Below are 21,626 nucleotides of genomic sequence, written 5' to 3' on the forward strand. Positions count from 1 at the left end.
GATTTTAAAAGATTATGTGGGATTGTATTGATTTTGTGGGATTTTAAAAGATTTTTTTTAAAAGACTTTTTACAATCAGGATTCTTAACCCAAGATTTTAATGGATTTCTAACACAGATTTTTAAGATTTCAAAGTACTTTATGGATTTTTAAGATTTTGAAAGATTAATACATTTTAAACAAAAAAATAACGGAAGTTACAAAAGTGAATGAAAAAGATGATAAATAAATTATAATGTTTGAATAAAGAAAATAAAAACGATAGAAATTTTAAACCTTTTAATAACAAAGTCATTATTGCCTAAAAAAATAATAACAAAGTGATTCTCACTTCATGTTCGCCTAATTATTAGCATTTCTCCACATATCTGAACCTATATTAGTCCTCCATATATTAGCATCTTCTCGTTCCTGCTCTTGTGTTTGAACAATGGGTTCATGATCATTGTCTTCGTAATTTGGTAACACTGAAGATGAAGATGAAGACTCGTCAGTAGGTTCCACTGGAAATTCATCAGAACGACATTCTTTGCGAAGAAAATTATGAAGTGCTGCACATGCCAACACAAGCTCTGCTTGTGTTTTAAATAGAAATGGAGGTGCTGACTTAAAAATTGTGAACCGCGATTTAAAAATACCAAATATCCTCTCAATCACATTCCTTAAGGATGCATGCCGAAGATTAAATAATTCCTTTTCATTTTCAGGGTCATTACCGTGACCTGCAAAATCTTGTAGATGATATCGTACACCTCGATATGGGGCTAAAAATTTGCGTCGATTAGGAAATCCACAATCCACCAGATAATACTTACCTTGGGGCACTTTAAGTCCATTCTTCCTTGCCAAAGCATCACTTAACACCTTGGAATCATGTGCTGAACCCTCCCACCCGCTAAGAACGTACATGAATTCCAAATCAAAGTTACAAGCAGCTAATACATTTTGTGATATATTTCCATGACGATCACGATAACTGCTTACATCTCGTCCTTTTACTGATGCGGGAATATGTGTACTATCAATAGCTCCAATGCAATCCTAAAGTGTGTGTATCAATAATCATAAATATTATTATAATAATCACAATTATAATTATAATTTTGTTATAATTAGATAATGATCACATACCTTAAAATAAGGATAAAACCTTGTGCTTTCCCTTATTTTTGCAGGCACAGTTGAGCCTGGTCTAACCATTAAATCAGGTGCTAATGAGTTCAGAGCTTTCAAAATCTTGTGAAAATTTTCACTTGTAGCAAATTGTGATCGGCCAAATGTATTGCGGATTACACAATATCGAGTGTTCTGGCCGACAATCTGTAGGAATGATGCAAGCATTTCTTCAACACAAATAAATCTTGTATCCTCCAAAGGTGTTTTTTCTCTTATAATCGTGCACAACTTTCGAAATACATCAGGATACATCCTATATACTTGTCGAAAGATTGCAGGATCATCGTTTAATGCTTTGTGTATATAGTCATATCCCCGACTAGTAATTTGTCGTCGAGTTAATGGACGTTCAATATGTTCACCACGCATCATATTCAAAAACTGATTTAATATATCTATTAAAGCATAAATTGCCATCACATATGTGTATGTGGCTTCATAAAATTCTTCATTTGTTTCCTCGTCATCTATATCTTCATCATTTGTATCTTCATTATATATATCTCCATCCATTTCTTCGTTCTTTATGTCATGGTCATGGTTATAAGTCAATATCAAAGTTAATACAAATTCATATATAAAATAAATATAACTAAAGTTTAACCACAACAATTTCACAAAATATATAACCTAAATACTTCAACCATAATAGTTCGACCAAAAAACAAACCAAATATTTCAACCAAAATACAACCATAATAGTTCGACCAAAAAACAAACCAAATACTTCAACCAAAATAGAGACCCAAAAGATATAGTTCAACAAACTCACGATGTTTAAAATAATATGTTAATAATAGATGATCAAAATATTAATTATTCCCTAACTTAAAGTTTATCCAAGATGAGCGTTCTTCCGGTGACATCTTCAAGAAAAAATCCTTTTTTGCTTTAGTATTTAACAATTCAGCTGTCTTGAAACGCGTTATGTCATCCAAATTTGGAATTTCTTTTATAACATCCCAAATAATACCCTCGAGCTCTCTATCTCTATCTCTATCTTTTTCTCTTTTCTCCATCATGTTGGATATTTTTTCAAAATTCACAGCAATAGTCCCAATGCCAACAGAAAGATTTTCCAGAACGTTGCCTTGATTGTTGATCCCAACAGCGCTTGAACTCCCTCCATACTCGGATCTCCTTCGCTTGTGACAGTTTTGTTTTTCTATGGGAACCTCTGAATCTAAAGGGGGGTGGGATGGTGGACTTGGTTGGTTTGGTGATGGAGGCTGATATGCTGGTTCATAGTTATTTGGTGTTATGAATGTATCACTATTAGGATCATATGAAAATTCTTCTATCCCAACAGTTCTATTTTCTGGCTCAAAAGTTGTTGCATCAGTATCATCTGGATCGACTGATATAGAATTATTCCCGCTAGAAACTCCACCCCCAACAACGATCTTCAAATACTCATAATCAACCATACTTTTTCCTCGAAGTTTGCTGTGACTTGGGTGGGACTAAAAAAAAATCATTGTTAATATACTACAAATATTATAATTTACTAAATTTATAACTATTAATATATTTAAAAGATTATGAACTTAGCTCACCTTTAAGTAATCTTTCCATACATCCTCATGAGCAGTGAAAGTTTTTCCAATTGGGTCCCATCCAAAGCCAGAGTTGTTGCGCATAAGGGTTGACATCATGTTATACTGGTTTCGAAACCACTTCATCCGACTCAAATAATGACTATAAGTTTTAGGGAATTTAGTTTTTGCATTGAGTTGAGGAAGTATTATTCGTTCTACATTTTGTTTGCTAAGTGACCCATTGGCATCACGCAATCCCCTATTCATAGCATCCACCAAGAGGTGCAACAACTCATTGGTATCCTCCATAGTCCAAGATACATAATTATCTTTGTCTCTACTCTTTCCTTTGTTATTTTCTTGTGAATCCCCCATTTGATCGCTAATATATATATAAGAAACTAGTTATTTGACAAAAATAGTTATTGTTTTCTAATTGTCAAAAGTATAGTGACTATATCCCGAATAATATACAATTCAATAGAAAAACCAATAAAAAACTACCTAATAATAAAATAAGGGTCATGCTAACATGCGCACTTAGGGCACATGTTAAGGATACTTCCAATAGTAACTATGTCTTAAAAACAACAATTTTTGACTTTTAAAAAAGTAAATTGCACAATTTTCAATACAAAATTTCTATACATAATACACTAACAAGTGTCTTAAGGGCACATGTTAGCATTTTCCATAAAAATAATACTCATATATCATAAAATCATTTAAAAAAAAACTATTAACAAAATAACAATAATAATAACACAATAACAATTAAAAAATTATTAAACAATAATAATAATAATAACACGCTGTCAAAAAAATAATAATAACACATTAATAATTAACATTTTAATAATAACACAAGAAAATAATAATAATAATAATGAACGTTGTAAAAAAACAAGTTGAAGAAACAGAAAAAAAAAGAGTTTTTTATTTTGATTTGCATATACAGTACTAAAAAAAAAGCAATATGAAATCTTGATGCATATCAATTGCCATTCTTTTGATGCATATTCATTGCCCGGACGTTGAAAACAATATGAATACGAAATCTTGAAGCATATACAACACCCTTTTCTTTTGATTTGCGTAATATACATATAGTATGAACAATATTGACTATCGATTGCCATTAAAAAAATAGGTAAAATTGATTGAAAAGTTGTAAGAGAATGAACCTGGTAGTGGTTTGTGTCTTGTTCGGCAGGAGAAGAAAAAGTCTTTGGAAGATTATGAAAAGTCTCAAGGGTTTGGGTGAGATTGTTGGAGGAGTATTTTATGTGTATTTCTAGCTAAAAAGTCTCTCAAAATCCATTCCACAAAAGAATCCATCAAAATCTATTTACTTTTGAATACCAAAAGACATTTTAAAAGTGGTAAGAAATCTCAATTGAATACCAACAGATTTTGTTGCCCTGAAAAAAAAATCTTTATTGTCTTAATTGAATACCACAATATTTGTTTATATTTTATAAAAGTCTTGATTGAATACCACAAGATTTGTTTATATTTTATAAAAGTCTTGATTGAATACCACAAGACTTTTTAATCATAAAAAAGTCTTTTAAAATCCTTTGAAATCTTAATTCAATACACCCCTAAACTGCCCAGAATTTCATTCAATGTCTAATATTGTAGAGAATTTGTATTGGAACAAAAGTAACTTTCAGGTCAATTTGTATTGGAACAGTGATAAATTCCCCACATTCAGGTAAGTTTGCAGAGAAGAATTGGGCATAGTCATAACCTGAAACTTTCCCATTCCTGAAACAAATTCTATGTAATTAATTAATAAAAAGAAATGAAAAAGGGACCCGCAAGCAACAAAACCCACGACAAGATCAGATTTTTAAAACAGAAACTGATGTTGTCACTGATGACTAAACTACCCAGTACCCAGAATTGGTTTTCTTCAGAGACAGAGATAGGAAACTCACTTGCTCGAGTTGCGTTTCAGAGAGAAGAGTGGTTTATGAATTGTGATGATTTTATGAATGTCGACGACGATGATTCAAAGCTCAAATTGAGATATAGATAAAGGGTGGTGAGATCGGATTCGGAGAAACTAGAAGAGCAAATGGGCCACTTTCCTTAGAACCCCAAATTGGTGCATGAAATGTCACTGGTTGCTCCTATCCTATGCCATGTTAAGCTAGAAAGTTGAAACGGTAAAGAAAAACACTTAAAAAATTTCAAAGTTTAATGTAGTTGGAATTTTAATTTGGGGTTATATGTAAAAAAACACTTACAAATTGTAAAAGTAAAAATAATTTTGTTAATTTCTACCATGATTAATTTAACAATATATAATATATAAAGAATATATTCTTGTCCACATTTTTTTATATGTTTTTGTCTCTGAAATATTCTGCAACCAATTACTGTAAATGTAATATATGTATCAATTAAAGGATAAGATGGAAAATTAAATTATTAGATGAGAAAGAAGAAGGTGTACAAAAAAATAATTGATGAGAAGATAAGTGCTCACTTCACGATTTTTTTTCATCCCGCAAACTGACATAATTGTTCCATTTTTTATTCATTCAACTGCTTGATATATAATACGATTTTAAAATTAATGAGACAATAATTGCTTACTCTCTTCATCTATCCTCAAATTAATTTAACAATATATATAGGAATATTTCCTTTTTGGTATCCAAATTTTTTATACGTTTTTTGCCCTGAAATATTCTGCAACTACTTACTGCAAATGCAATATATCATCAATTACAGGATAAGATGAGAAATTAAATTATTACATTGGAAAGAATATAGAAAAAGTAACTGAAGAGAAGGTAGCGGCTCACGATTTTTTCATCCTGTAAACAGACAATTGTTTCATTTTTTATTCATTCAATTGCCTGATTACATGGTTTTAAATTGATGAGACGGTAACTTCTCACTCTCGTCATGCTTCACGATTTTCCATATTTGAGATGGAGTAACTGACACAACTGTTATACTATATATTCATTTTCTCTCTTTTCCTTTATTAAAAATTCTCCGTTCATTGCAGTGTGGCCACATTTTTTTAATGTTTTTTTGCAAATTTTTTTATTAAAATTACAGTGTAAATTTGGATATATTTGTGAATAATAAAATTGGATGTTTATATAAATAATAAAGGATATGTATGTTTTTGTAAATAATTTTTTTTGGGTATGTTTCTGACAAAAATTCCATTGTCTAAGGTTGATTTTGTTTGGTACGGACACAATAGATGAAAGGAATTCCATGGCTTCATTCGCTTGAAATCATGAACATAAGAGCATCTAATCTAGACAAAAAAAAAAAAAATTGATACTAATTTGATTGGATTGTCAAACAGAAAAAAGTCATTAAATCATTATATTTATTTATTAAATCATTATAATCTAATCTAGACAAATATATAAAGATGATATTAATTTTTATTAGTTGTGTTGGGATAAACTTAGAACTTCTAATCTATTCTTTTTTGAATCTTTATTTGTCCAATTCTCTCAACACCACAGGATATTCTTATATTTTTTTATATAATTTTTAATACAATCTCATATTTTTTTTTATCTTCTTGTATATTCTTGGAATAATTTATTGGTTGAGCAAACCAAATAGAATTATAACTTTGAGTTATACCAAGTCTAAAATCAAGCGATTTTAATACTAAATTCAAAAAAAAAAGGAGAGTAATGAGTATAATCTTTCGCTCAAATGATGTACTGATATATTCTATAGGTTTGAAGGACAAACAATTTATTTTGGGTCGTTTTCACTTTGTTAGGTTCATTGGGATTATACGGAAGAAAAAATGAAATAATTTTTTTAAGCTCAAATTAAAGGTGATATTAATTTGTAAATTTATTTGATCTTTTAGAGAAGCTTTCTACATATTAGCTTAAATAGAAGTTATTTTGAACTTATCTTTCAATATTAAGCTATGTAACTACACTTTTCAATTACAATTTTATATTTTAAAAAGTGATATATTATAAATTAATTTGAGAGATTGACCTTTTTGGGTCACTTTTATAAACTTTTTACTAAGATGAGTTCTTTCTAAAATGAATTAATGACATGTGTATGTTTTGACCAAAGTTCAGGGTCAAACTAACAATTTGAGGACCTAGCAGTTTAGTCATAAAAAAGGATGAAACAATAATTTTAAATAGTTGTTTCACCCTATGCATGATGCTATAATTTTTAGTAGCTGCTAAAACACTATCAAATCACCAAAGTGAGTGATTTGGTCATGTCCTTTATGAGACTAAGAGGTGCTAACAATTTACTAAGGACACAACAAATTGGATTTGCTGGATGATCACTTTAAAGGAAGTAACAATTCAAAATTGTTGGTTTGTCACGTCAAAATGAAGTAGCAATTTGAATTGCTAATTTGTCACGTCAAAAGAAAGTAGTAATTCGAACTAGGTAACATGACTAATTAAAACTTATCCTTCTTAATGTTACTAGATTCAATTAAGCTTTACTACTAAGATATGTAACTTAAACAAAAGTAAAACGTAAAAGTAAAGTACATAGCGGAAATTAAAAAGTGTAGGGAAGAAGAAAACAAGCACAAGAATTTTATACTGGTTCGGCAACAACCCGTGCCTACATCCAATCCCCAAGCAATCATCGGTTCTTGAGATTTCTTTCAACCTTGTAAAATCCTTTACAAGCAAAGATTCACAAGGGATGTACCCTCCACTTGAACTGATCCACAAGAGATGTACCATTTCTTATTCTCAGTTACAACAAGCCAAGTAGATGTACCCTCTACTTGTATCACAAAGGATGTACCCTCTACTTGTACCACAAAGGATGTACCCTCCAATGTGTTAAGACAAAGAATTCTCAGGCGGTTAGTCCTTTGAATCTTTGTAAGGGGAAACAAAAGATATCTCAGGCGGTTAGTCCTTTGAAATCTTTTGTTTAAGGGAAAGGGAAGAATCAAGAGATTTCTCTTGGAAAGGGAGAAGGGAGACACAAAAGAATTCAGACGATTAGTCCTTGTTGAATTCTTTTTGACAAAGGGAGAAGAGAATGAAAAGATATAGCACACTTTTGTTTTCTGCAAAATTTTTACTTGCAAAAGAACAAGGTTTGGAAAACAGAAAACTTAGAAAGCTTTTTGGCAAAGGAAGAAGAAGAAAGAAAGATGAGTAGGAAAGAATTGTAAAGGTAGTAATGGTTTAAAGATTTCTCAAAAGTTGTTCAAGAAGTTGTTCAAAAAGATTAGTTATTGAATGCAAGTCAAGGTCTTGCTTTTATAGACTCTTCATGTCTGGTCAAGAAAACCATTGGAAGAGTTATAATCTTGAGGAAATCATGTCAAGAGTTACATCTCTTGAATTTTTATTCAAAACTTGTCACTGGTAATCGATTATCATAATCATGTAATCGATTACACAATGCCTTTCATGAAAAGATGTGACTCTTCACAATTGAATTTGAATTTCAACGTTCAGATACACTAGTAATAGATTACCAATATATTGTAATCAATTACACCATTTAAAAATCATTTGAAACGTTGCAAATTCAGTTAAAAGCTTTTTGAAATCAAATTTTATCACTGGTAATCGATTATAGTAAACTGGTAATCGATTACCAGAGAGTAAATACTCTGGTAACTTAGAAAAATTTGAGAAAACTCTTTTGTAAAACAAAACTGTGCTATGTTTGGTTTTTGAAAAATCCTTTTCAATACTTCCCTTGTGAGGTCTTCTTGATTTCTTCTCTTGAATCTTGAAATTAATCTTGATCTTGAACTTGTTGACTCAATCTTGAAATCATTCTTTTGGGCATTTTGTCATCATCAAAACTTCTTGATTCATACTTGAATCATCATCATGAAGCTTGCTTCTACAATCTCCCTCTTTTTTTATGATGATAACCCTGAAATCAAGAAACACATACACATTCTTTTTCCTAGTCGATCACTCACTTAATTCTCCATATTCTCCCCCTTTGTTTTTGAGTTTAAGCTTCACTTGAAATTAAGTTATTTAATTATATGAGTTCTTGATTTAATCCCTATTTTCTCTCCCCCTTTGGCATCAACAAAAAGCCAAAGTGCGTAAGAAATATAAAACCATACATAAATGATTATAAAGTATTATACCAAATGTAAGCATATATCACTAGACATATATCATCAAAATAATTAAGTTTAAAACTCATAACAATTAAGAGTAAGTAAATATAATCATGTTCAGTTTTACTATTCAAATATTAAAAGAAATACTAAGTATTCAAAAGTCATAAAAAAATATAAATCATTTGGTTAAGTCACTAGCATATAGCAATCCTAATTCTCTTCTAATGGTGTAGAAAGAATCTTTGTTTAGTGGTTTTGTGAAGATGTCTGCAAGTTGATTTTTAGTATCTAAAAATTCTAAAACACATTCACCTTTTAGAACATGATGCCTAATTTCTATATGCTTGGTTCTAGAGTGAAGGACTGGATTTTTAGATATGTTTATGGCACTTGTGTTATCACATTTTATAAGAATGTGATCTAATACAATTCCATAATCGGATAGTTGTTGTTTCATCCACAGAATCTGTGCACAACAACTACTAGTAGAAATGTATTCTGCTTCTGCTGTGGATAATGCTACACTATTTTGCTTCTTGCTATTCCAAGAAACAAGAGCAGACCCTATGAATTGACATGTGCCACTAGTGCTTTTCCTATCTGTTTTTGATCAAGCAAAATTTGAATTTGAGTATCCTATTAAATTGCATAAAGAATTCTTGGGGTACCATAATCCTAAGTTAACTGTTCCTAATAGATATCTTACAATTCTTTTAACTGCCATTAGATGTGAAAACTTTGGATTTGATTGGAATCTTGCACACATGCACACACTAAACATAATATCTGTCCTACTTGCAGATAAGTAGAGTAGAGATCCAATCATACCTCTGTATTGCTTTGCATCAACGGGTTGACCGGATTCATCTTTGTCAAGGTAACAACTGGTGCTCATAAGAGTAGCCAAGTGTTTTGAGTTTTCCATTCCAAATCTCTTAATGAGTTCCTTGCAATATTTTGCTTGGTTGACAAAGATCCCATCATTTGTTTGTTTGATTTGTAGTCCAAGAAAGTAATTTAACTCACCCATCATGGACATCTCAAACTCACTTTGCATATCAATAGAAAGCTCCTTGCACATAGATTCATTAGTAGATCCAAAAATTATATCATCAACATAAATTTGTACCAATAAGATATCATTACCCTTCTTTTTTATGAATAAGGTGGTATCTACCTTCCCTCGAGTGAAATTCTTTTCTAATAGGAATTTACTTAATCTTTCATACCAAGCTCTAGGTGCTTGTTTTAATCCATAGAGTGCTTTCTTTAATCTATAGACATGGTCTAATTTTTGTGAGTCTTCAAACCCAGGAGGTTGTTCTACATATACCTCCTCTTGAATTAGACCATTTAAGAAAGCACTCTTAACATCCATTTGATATTGTTTAAAGTTCATAATAGATGCATAGGCTAAAAGCATCCTAATGGCTTCTAATCTGGCTACGGGTGCAAAGGTTTCTTCATAGTCTATACCTTCTTCTTGGTTATATCCTTTTGCTACCAGTCTAGCTTTATTTCTAATTACTATACCATTTTCATCCAATTTGTTTCTGAATACCCACTTAGTTCCTATGATTGGATAGTTTGAAGGTTTCTCTACTAATTCCCATACATAATTTCTTTCAAATTGATTTAATTCCTCTTGCATAGCTACTATCCAATGATCATCTATAATGGCTTCCTTAAGGTTTTTAGGTTCTATTAACGAAACAAAAGCCATATTATTACATAAGTCTTTAAGAGAAAGTCTAGTGGCTACCCCTTTTGAAATATCTCCGATGATATTGTTAAGAGGATGATTTCTTGAGGTTCTCCATTCTTTGGGAAGATAATCATTTTCTTGGATTATGTTATCTTGAGCATCGTTGTTTTCTTCATTTCTCTTCCTTTTTAGATCTCTTTCTTGATTGTGCATATCTTCCAAAGAATCTGTAATATCATCAAGAAACTCCTCTCTCGTAGAGGTAATATTAGTTTCATCAAAAGAAACATGTATTGATTCCTCAATAGTCACGGTTCTTTAGTTGTATATTCTAAAGGCTTTGCTATGTAGGGACTAAACAAGGAAGATGCCTTCATCTGCTTTAGCATCAAATTTACCTAGGTTTTCTTTACCATTGTTTAGTACAAAACATTTACATCCAAAAATATGTAAATGAGAAATGTTTGGTTTTCTATTGTTAAATAATTCATATGGGGTTTTCTTAAGAATGGGTCTAATTAAGGCTCTATTCATAATATAACATGCGGTGTTGACAGCTTCAGCCCAAAAATATTTTGGAAGTGGAGTGTCATTTAAGAGAGTTCTAGCTATTTCTTCTAAAGATCCTTTCTACTACACCATTTTGTTGGGGTGTCCTAGGTGCATAAAAATTGTGTTCTATGCCATGTTCATCACAAAACATTTCAAAATCCTTGTTTTCAAATTCACCTCCATGATCACTTCTAATAGAGATGATTTTGAGACTTTTCTTGTTTTGGATGACTTTGGCAAGTCTTATAAATGCATGAAATGCATCATTTTTGTGAGTAAGAAATAAAGTCCAAGTATACCTAGAATAATCATCAACAATTACTAATGCATAGTAACTTCCACCAAAACTCATGACCCTAGAAGGTCCAAACAAATCCGTGTGCAATAATTGTAATGGTTGAGAGGTAGAGACAATATTCTTAGATTTAAAAGATGCTTTTGTTTGTTTACCTTTCTGGCATGCATCACATAATTTATCTATTTCAAACTTTAATTTTGGTAAACCAACAACTATGTCTTTTGAGATTAATCTATTTAGATGATCCATGTTAATGTGAGCAATTCTCTTATGCCATAACCAAGGATCATTATCTTTACTTAGAAAGCATCTATCATTTTTAGATTTTTGTTTTAAATTAATCATGTAAACATTATTTTCTCTGAAACCTATATGCTCAATATCTTTGTCATGCTCATGCTTGATAACACATTTTTCAGAATCAAAAGATACTTTATATCCTCTATCACATAATTGACTAACACTTAATAGGCTATGCTTTAAACCTTCTACAAGTAACACATTTTCAATAGAAGTAGAGGAACTTGTACCTATTTTACCGACTCCAATGATTTTGCCTTTGTTGTTGTCGCCATATGTAACGTGTCCACTTTTCTTGGGGGAAATGGTTGTAAATTTGGATACATCTCCCGTCATATGTTTGGAACATCCACTGTTAATGTACCACTTCTTCCTTACAGATTCTTCTTTGTTGTTTTCATGAGATTTTGTCATGAGACACAAGTTGACTTGGTCTTCATCATGATCTTGTAATGACCTATTCCTGAAATTACTTTTGAAAAATAAAGAATTTAAAGAGGCCATGAATCTTGAAGTTGTGAAACTTTCTATAAGAAACTTGCTCTGATACCACTTGTTGGATCAAGTGGCCTTGGAATAATTAAGAAGGAGGGTTGAATTAATTATTAATGTACCTTGACTAATTAAAACTTATCCTTCTTAATGTTACTAGATTCAATTAGGCTTTACTACTAAGTTATGTAACTTAAACAAAAGTAAAGCGTAAAAGTAAAGTACACAGCGGAAATTAAAAAGTGTAGGGAAGAAGAAAACAAACACAAGAATTTTATACTGGTTCGGCAACAACCCGTGCCTACATCCAGTCCCCAAGCAACCATCGGTTCTTGAGATTTCTTTCAACCTTGTAAAATCCTTTACAAGCAAAGATCCATAAGGGATGTACCCTCCCTTGTTCTCTTTGAACAACCAAGTGGATGTACCCTCCACTTGAACTGATCCACAAGAGATGTACCCTCTCTTGTTCTCAGTTACAACAACCCAAGTAGATGTACCCTCTACTTGTACCACAAAGGATGTACCCTCTAATGTGTTAAGACAAAGAATTATCAGGCGTTTAGTCCTTTGAATCTTTGTAAGGGGAAACAAAAGATATCTCAGGCGGTTAGTCCTTTGAAATCTTTTGTTTAAGGGAAAGGGAAGAATCAAGAGATTTCTCTTGGAAAGGGAGAAGGGAGACACAAAAGAATTCAGACGATTAGTCCTTTGTTCTTTTGGAAAAGGGAGAAGAGAGACACAAAAATAATTCAGGCGATTAGTCCTTGTTAAATCTTTTTGGCAAAGGAAGAAGAGAAAGAAAAGATATAGCACACTTTTATTTTCTGCAGAATTTTCACTTGCAGAAGAACAAGGTTTGGAAAACAGAAAACTTAGAAAGATTTTTGGCAAAGGAAGAAGAAGAAAGAGAGATGAGTAGGAAAGAATTGTAAAGGTAGTAAAGGTTTAAAGATTTCTCAAAAGTTGTTCAAGAAGTTGTTCAAAAAGATTAGTTATTGAATGCAAGTCAAGGTCTTGCTTTTATAGACTCTTCATGTCTGGTCAAGAAAACCATTGGAAGAGTTATAACCTTGAGAAAATCATGTCAAGAGTTACATCTCTTGACTTTGTATTCAAAACTTGTCACTGGCAATCGATTACCATAATCATGTAATCGATTACACAATGCTTTTTATGAAACGATGTGACTCTTCACAATTGAATTTGAATTTCAACGTTCAGATACACTGGTAATCGATTACCAATATATTGTAATCGATTACACCATTTAAAAATCATTTGAAACGTTGCAAATTCAGTTAAAAGCTTTTTGAAATCAAATTTTATCACTGGTAATCGATTATAGTAAACTGGTAATCGATTACTAGAGAGTAAATACTCTGGTAACTTAGAAAAATTTGAGAAAACTCTTTTGTAAAACAAAATTGTGCTATGTTTGGTTTTTGAAAAATCCTTTTCAATACTTCCCTTGTGAGGTCTTCTTGATTTCTTCTCTTGAATCTTGAAATTAATCTTGATCTTGAACTTGTTGACTCAATCTTGAAATCATTCTTTTGGGCTTTTTGTCATCATCAAAACTTCTTGATTCATACTTGAATCATCATCATGAAGCTTGCTTCTACAGTTGATACATCAATCCACGACCATTGATTTGTGTGTGTGCTAGTTTGGTTATGGCATTGTTGATGTGTGATATTCACTCGACCTTTTTTCTTGATTATGTTGCATTTGTCGCTTCCTTTTTTGGTGTTGTATTTCTCACTTTTTTGTTTACAGTCCAATTTGATGTTGCTTAGAGAATTGCTCAGGGTGATAGGATTATTCGGATGCGCCTTTAATGTTACCAACTATTGTGAGTGTGTTAACAAGTTCTGTTATTTCTTTTACGTGATATAGAGGCCATCTTCCATATCATCTACAATCTTGTTACAAAGAATGAGAATCCATATGAAGTGATGGAGATTGTAAAAGTTATAGCTACAAAAATAATTCAATAGCCAAAACAAAAAGCCTGCTGTGCGATTGAAGATGTAATATCACATGCTACTTGGTTCAAGAGTTTTGGAAATGCATTCTATTGTGACTATTTATATTATTGTTTTAAAAATATCTTCTCTTTTCTTTTCAGTTTGATCAAACTGTACAATCTTTTGGAGACTCCAAACTGCCAATTTTGTCTACATGAAGGCATTGAATTTAGCTATTGATGGGAAAGTCACAAAATAAATTATACCTTCATTCAAAAAGATCGATAACTTCTTGAAAGACTAGAAAATTGGAATACCTGAACAGAGAGAGCTCTATCTCACTATCTCTAATATTTTGAATGAAAATAAAAGGTATAGCAGAAGTGAATTCCTATTAAGGTTAATTTTATATACGTTTTCCTTATCTCTCTTGGGAGTGGGAACACTACTTAAGTTTCTTCCCACCAGTACTGCCCTCACTTGTGTTGAAAATTCCTCCATAATTAAGGTTGGTTCACATTCAAGTAAACAAGCAAATTTAAATACATAGAAAATTGAGGAGCACATTCCAAGGCAAGCATAACATGTTGTGGAACACTTTCCAATGACTCAAAATTGGTTTCTTTAACCTTGGGACTTACACACTACACTTAGGAAGGTGAAGATTGGAGTGACAAGGAGCTTTGTGAATATAAATCATTTATTGGCATCCACCACTCACTCTTGAAGGAAGCCACATTCCTCTCCTATAAATAGGGAGGCTTGTGAAGAGTGGGAGTATCCCATCTAATCCCATAAAAGCAAGAGTGATAATGAGGAATAGAATTCTAGTTTTCACCACACTTGGTGAGAGTAGAGAGAAATTGTAAACCATCCTTGTTGGGTGAGGTTGAGAGATATTCTCTTGTATTAAGAGAGTCATTGTAATCCTACTTTTAATAGTGGAGATATTTACTGGCTTGGTCATGTGGTTTTTACCTTTCACATTGAAAGGGTTTTCCATGTTAAAAATTATTGGTGTCATTCTTCTACTCTCTATTCTTGTTTTTTCCATTTATGCTAAGTGCTTATTTTGAGTCTACAGAGAGAGAAATAGTGTCAGTGTTTCCCAACAGTGGTATCAAAGCTCACTTGGCTCAGGGGGAGTTATTATCCCGTGTGATTCAAGATGGAGGGAGTTGTCACTCATGATGAAGATATGTTCAAGCTAATTTAAAAAAATTATTCCTATTAGAAGTCAATGATGGAAGACCATCTATACTGCAAGGATTTGCACGAGCCAATCACCCATGAGAATAAGCCGGAGAGGAAGAAGGACAACAAATGAGAGCTCTTTAATTGGAAGGCTGTAGCTATAATTCACAAGTATACTGACCGAAGCTTGTCCGAGCATGTATCAACTTATACCAATGTGTATGAGTTATCGAAAAGCTTGAATCTTTGATTCAAAAGAAGACATCGAGGAATAAAGCTCATCCTGTCAGGCGCTTGGTCAAGCTGGAGTATATGGATGATCAGAACATGATTGAACATCTAAACATCTTCAAAGTTATTGTTAATCAATTGAAGAAGGTAGATATGAATATAGATGATGAATTACAAACTTTTGTACTCCTCAGTTCTTTGCCTAAGAGTTGGGACACACTAATTATCACTCTCAGTAACTCTGTACCAGATGGAAAGCTTAGCATGGATAATGTCACAGATAGTTTGCTAAATGAAGAGTCCAGACAAAAGGAGAGAGGCTTGAGTAGTCACTTCAAAGCAAATGTTGTTGAAAATAGAGGAAGGAGCAAACACTATGGTAAATGAGGCCATGGGAAATCATGAGGAAGATCCAAGTCTCGTCCTAAAGGCTTGAGTTGCTACTATTGTGGAAAGTTGGGTCATAAGAAGTCTGAGTGAAAATTCTTTAAGAGAGATCAGAAGGCTGGAATTGTCCATGCTAACCAAATTAACCCAAAGAAGTAGAATGAAGGTGGAACCACTACTGTTGTGACATCAGATGATGAAATTTTTTTTCTTATCGGTAATGAAAATTATTTAAATATTACATTTGATGATTGTATATGGATAATCGACTTTGGAGCATCCTTGCATGTTACTCCTCATGAAGGATTTTTCTCATCATATCATAAAGGGGATTTTGGTACAGTGAAGATGGGAAACCATGTCACAAACAAGATTGTTGGCATATAGGAGGTGACTCTGATGACTGAAAATGGAAGCAAGCTTGTGTTGAAGGAAAACATGTGCCTAAGATGCATTTAAACCTCATCTCAATAGGAAAAATAGATGAAGCTGGGATGATAAACCAATTCGGTGCTGGTAGATGAAAGTTTACTAGAGAAAGCATGGTCATTGCTCAAGGTAAGAAGGAAGGCTCCTTGTACATCATGTATGAAAAGATATGCAAAAGGGAGACAAATGTTGCTCAAGATGCAACCAAAGAATTGTGGCACAAGAGATTGGGTCACATGAGTGAGAAAGGTTTGGAGTCTCTATTAAAGGATCACTTTCCAAACATAAAGAGGTAACCACTTGAATCCTGCGAAGATTGTCTTGCAGGTAAACAATGTAGAGTGTCTTTCCAAAGATCGGATGAGGCCAGAAGGAGAAAGCAAATCCTGAATCTTGTCCACTCAGATGTTTGCTCAACGTCTAAAAAGTCCCTTGGTGGTGCCCAATACTTTGTTACCTTCATTGACGATCACTCCAGAAAGGTGTGGGTGTATCCGTTGAAGACAAAAGATCAAGTTCTTCAAACTTTCAAGGAGTTTCATGCCTTAGTAGAATGAAAAATTAGAAGAAAGCTGAAATGCTTGAGATCAAACAATGGTGGAGTATATAGATGCCCATTTGAGGCACACTACAAGGATCATGGGATACGACATGAGAAGGTACCTCCAAAAACTCCTCAGGTAAATGGATTAGCTAAAAGGATGAATAAAACAATTGCAGAGAAAGTCAGATGTATGCTTTTGTTAAACAAGTGGCCTAATAAATCTTAAGAAGGGTTGAATTAATTTCCCACTAACAAACTTTTAACCCCCTTCTAAAAGATGAGACAGGCTCAGAATGCAGAAGAAACAACAATCAATTTAATAATGTTCTTTAAACATGCAAGACAAAATTGATTGCAATAAAATCACATGGCATGCATCAAAGTTTATTCATATTTCTCCCCAAGATAAGTGGATATGTGATTTATGAAGACAACAAACAAAAGCCACATTTCTCCCTAAGAAAAGTGAATCTCAAGAAAAGTGGATATGTGATTTATGGAGACAACAAAGGCCTCTTGATCAACAAGTCCAACAAGTGATATCAAATGATACCAACAGGTCACTTGTCTTTGATTGATTACTTTTGATGCTTGTTTTCTACTTGAGTTTAGACTGTTCTTGATGATTGTGATTGAATTTGATTGATTGTGTTTGAATTTGATTGATTGTGTTTGATGATTGATTGATTGTGTTTTTTGATTGATGTGTTTGTCTTTGCTTGATTGATATTCAATGTTTGTTAGTTTGATTGATTGATTATATTTTATATTTGATTAATTGTGTTTGATGATTGTTTTTGATTGAGTTTTGATTGTCTTTGATGGTTGTTCCTGATTGAGTTTTTGATTGTCTTTAAAGAATTTATTAAACTTTTCAAATTAGTTTCATATTTTAAGAAAACTATTTCAAATTTAGAAAAGGAAATTTTGAAATGGAAATTTGAAATTTGAATTTGAAAATTGAAATTTGAAAAGTTAAATTTGAAAATTGAAATTTGAAAAGTTAAATTTGCAATTTGCAATTTGAAATTTGAAATTTGAACTTAAAAATTTGGATGTTGGAAGTGGAAGTTACTGGAAGTTGAAGTTGGAAGTTGGAAATGAAAGTTATTGGAAGTTGAAAGTTGAAAATGGAAGTTGGAAATGGAAGTTATTGGAGGTTGAAAGTTGAAAATGGAAGTTGGAAGTTGGAAGTTGGAAGGGAAAGTTACTGGAAGTTGGAATTTGAAATTTAAAATTTAAAATTTGAAATTTAAAATTTGAAAATTGAAATTTGAATATTTTTTTTGAATAGAAATTATTGTGCATAGTTAGTTGATTGTTAATTTAATTAATTTGATTTGAAATGTTTGATGAGTGATTGTATTTGATTGTGTTTGATTGATGTGTTATTGTACTTGTTTTTGCTTGATTAATATTGAATGATTGTTTTAATGCCTTTTGGTATCACTTGATTCTCATACATTGCAACAAGTGGTAACATTTTTCTCCTCTTTATTCATAATTTGTTTTTGATGTTGACAAAGGGAGAGAGATAGATAAAAGATATGTGAAATCTTTAAGAGACAACTTTTTATATATGAAATCTTCAACTCTCTCATATAAGCAATCAATCATTGCAAAACAAAGGGGGAGTAAAACTATATACAAATGGATATTTTTTTGTTGTTGTTGCTCCTAACCTACAGGTGGTTGTCATCATAAAAAAAGGGGAGAATGTAAATCATGAAGATTTTGATGATGTCAAAAAGATCAAGCCTTGGATAATGAGCGTCATCATCAAAAGGGGGAGAATGTGGATCATGCATTGTTTTGATGATGTCGAAAAGAAATCACTCGATTGTCATCATCAAAAAGGGGGAGAATGTGAATGTATGTATACATTGATGATGCCAAATATAAGCGCTTCTCAAGTTTGATCCAAGTCAAGAATTCAGAAATTTAGAAAATAACTCCCAAGAGTCACAACTCTTCAGAAAATAACTCCTGAGAGTCACATCTGCTCAAGAGATTTTTGAATGGTCATCAAGGGCCTATAAATAGGTGACTTGGGACACAAAATGTATGAGAGAGATATTTTAAGAGAACTTCATTGCCAAATGCTCTCTCAAAAGAAACTCTTGGGCAAACACTTGCAAATCCATTAAGAGTTTCTCCATGGACTTCAATTGTAATATCCTTTTCTTCAAGAGAGAATTCTTCTTTCTTTCTTCTCATTCAAAGAGATTGATTAAAGGACTGAAGGTCTCTTAAGTTGTAAGGATTCCTAAACACAAGGGATGGGTTGTCCCTGTGTGGTTCAGACTTTGTAAACAGATTTTTACAAGGGAGTGGAAAATCTCATGCGGGTTGCTTGAGTACTGGACGTAGGCACGGACTTTGCCGAACCAGTATAAAAACTGTGTTTGCATTCTCTCTTCCCTTATCTCATTCATTTATTGTTGTTTAACATTGACATTCAGATTGTTTAATTTGAATCATCATTTAGAAATTCATCTTTAAGGGAACTTGGAACTTGCATCAAAATCAAAGTAGAATTTTTAATTGAGGAAATAGTTTGTAATATCTTAATTCAACCCTCCCCCTTCTTAAGAAATCTGAGGCCACTTGTTTAACAGCTTTCACATTCAAAACTCCCCAAGACATTCTGGAGTAAGGCAATGAAGACTGTAGTTGATTTGATCAATTTGTGTCCTTCAAGACCTTTAAATGGAGAGATAGAGGAAATTTTTTTTTTCTGGAAAGAAAGCCTCTTATGGTCACTTGAGATTCTTCGGGTGCAAGGCTTTTCTCCATATTCCGAAAGATGAAAGTGCAAAGCTTGATGCTAAGGAAAAAAAGTGCGTATACCTTGGTTCACCAAGAGATGAACTTGGATTGAGACTATGGGATCCTATAAACAAGAAGATTGTTTGAAGTAGAGATGCGGTGTTCTTCGAAGATTAGACAATACATGATATCCAACAATCTGAGAAGCCAAAGCCCATAGTGAGAAACTCAAGGGGATAGACTCTTCTAAAAGAGGCAGAACCCACTCAGATGATAAAAACCAATCAAACGGAGTAACCTCCTCAGATAGAATAGCTTGACCAGATGGAGCAGAGTTAGACAGAGCATCCAACTCAGATAAAGGAAAAATCAACAATGGAGACTATCCAGACGGAAGATGAATCCTAAGCGAGGCGATCAACAAGAGTCAAACAACCATCAAAGAGGTATTTCTCTGATGAATATGTCAATCTCACTGAGGATGGGAAACCTCAAAGTTTCCAAGAAGCCATTGAGATAGATGATAAGGAGAAATGGATGCAAGCCATGAAAGAAGAAATACAATCCCTAATTGAAAATCAAACATATGATCTAGTAGAGTTACCATAAGGAAGGAAAACATTAAGAAACAAGTGGGTGTTCAAACTCGAGAATGAAGAGAACAACCCAAACCTAAGGTACAAAGCTCGCATTGTGGGGAAAGGATGTAACTAGAAGAAAGGCATAGATTTTGAAGAAATTTTCTCACCGATTGTGAAGATGACATCAATTAGAGCAATTCTTGGTCTAGCTGCAAAACAAGACTTGGAGGTTGAGCAACTTGATGTAAAAACAACATTCTTACATGGAGACTTAGAGGAAGAAATTTATATAGAGCAACCAAAAGGTTTTTTAGAACTAGGGAAAGAACACTTAATGTGCCGCCTGAAGAAAAGTCTCTATGGTTTATGATAACTGCTAATTATGAGTATATTTTGGGGTTAAATTATATAAGAATTTGTAATTTTTCTCTTCTAATTTTCCCTTTTTGAGCAAGTAATTGTTAAATTAACATCATTTAAGTTTTTGTGTAGAGAATATTAAAAGTGATGGAAATAAAGCCCAAAAATGCAGGAATAATTAAGGAAAACAAGTTAATTAAGGAAAACAAGCTAATTGAGGAAAGAAGGGCTAATTAAGGAAAGAAGACTAATTGAGGAAAGAATGACTAATTAAGGAAAGAAGACTAATTGAGGAAATCGTGGCTAATTAAGGAAAGCGGAATAATTAAGGAAAATAAACTAATTAAGGAAATCAGACAAATTCAAAAGTCCACTAATCTGTACCTATAAAAGAAGGAGAGAAGAAGGAGAATACACATAAAAATTCCAACAAAATACAATTCCTTATAGAAGGAAAAAGCCAGAAGAAGGAGAAGCAAGCAATGAGAGTCATTCCTTCCCTCCATTCCTTTTCTTATCTTTTCCCCCTTTACTAAATATTCTCCTCTTGCAATTGTAAAGCCTCCATGACAATGAGAGACTAAAATCCCTTTGTTGGGAACTTGACAGCCAACTACTCTTGATGTAATTTCTCTTTCTATCTATTTATAATATTACATTTGCATTATTCTTTCTTGTGCTTAATGTTATTGCTTGTGGCTTGATCATCCATTTGCATTGTAAGTTTTAGGGGTAGCGTTAGGAAATGTTATTTTCTAATAGAACTGGGAAAAGATATCTAAATAAAGTCATCACTAGGGATAGATTGATATTTGTTTAGCCTGTTATACATCTCTATTCTTAATGCAATTTAGTATTTTAGCTCTACAAAGAGATTTGGGAGAGAAAATAGATAAATTAGACTCTTTTCGTGCGACGGACCAAAGTTAGAGTATACTAGTAGATGCAGGTGTAAATTGAAATAATTATAAATAGAGAAAAATCATTAACATTACATCAAGGAGTA

The 21,626-nt window shown here is 32.5% G+C and overlaps 2 protein-coding genes across 3 annotated transcripts; both read right to left on the bottom strand.

Moving 5' to 3' along the window:
• Positions 1–225: 225 nt before the first annotated feature.
• On the bottom strand, positions 226–1,689 carry LOC114398487 (protein ALP1-like). Its single transcript, XM_028360693.1, has 3 exons — positions 1,438–1,689; positions 1,132–1,320; positions 226–1,041 (listed from the first exon to the last, which is right to left on the bottom strand). Exons 1-3 carry the CDS (start codon positions 1,687–1,689, stop codon positions 343–345), a joined length of 1,140 nt encoding a protein of 379 aa, XP_028216494.1. The 3' UTR covers positions 226–342.
• LOC114399689 (uncharacterized protein At2g29880-like) lies at positions 1,021–3,331 on the bottom strand. Of its 2 annotated transcripts, XR_003663798.1 has the most exons (3): positions 2,733–3,331; positions 1,132–2,639; positions 1,021–1,041 (listed from the first exon to the last, which is right to left on the bottom strand). XR_003663798.1 is itself a non-coding variant. In XM_028361900.1 (2 exons), exons 1-2 carry the CDS (start codon positions 3,087–3,089, stop codon positions 1,989–1,991), a joined length of 1,008 nt encoding a protein of 335 aa, XP_028217701.1. In that variant the 5' UTR covers positions 3,090–3,331; the 3' UTR covers positions 1,050–1,988. The 2 variants fall into 2 exon arrangements, 1 of the variants encoding a protein (XP_028217701.1); XM_028361900.1 differs by lacking the exon at positions 1,021–1,041 and having other exon boundaries at positions 1,050–2,639.
• Between the last annotated feature and the right edge of the window lie 18,295 nt (positions 3,332–21,626).

Source organism: Glycine soja, chromosome 19, assembly GCF_004193775.1.
Source record: "Glycine soja cultivar W05 chromosome 19, ASM419377v2, whole genome shotgun sequence".
NCBI lineage: Eukaryota > Viridiplantae > Streptophyta > Magnoliopsida > Fabales > Fabaceae > Glycine > Glycine soja.

Excerpts from the sequence above, each read along its gene's own strand:
- LOC114399689 (XM_028361900.1), bottom strand. The coding sequence starts at position 3,089 with ATGGGGGATTCACAAGAAAATAACAAAGGAAAGAGTAGAGACAAAGAT. Across the intron at positions 2,640-2,732 it reads TATGGAAAGATTACTTAAAG|TCCCACCCAAGTCACAGCAA; the intron begins GTGAGCTAAGTT and ends ATTTTTTTTTAG.
- LOC114398487 (XM_028360693.1), bottom strand. The coding sequence starts at position 1,689 with ATGGATGGAGATATATATAATGAAGATACAAATGATGAAGATATAGAT. Across the intron at positions 1,321-1,437 it reads ATCCTGCAATCTTTCGACAA|ATTGTCGGCCAGAACACTCG; the intron begins GTATATAGGATG and ends TCATTCCTACAG. Across the intron at positions 1,042-1,131 it reads GGTTTTATCCTTATTTTAAG|GATTGCATTGGAGCTATTGA; the intron begins GTATGTGATCAT and ends CACACACTTTAG.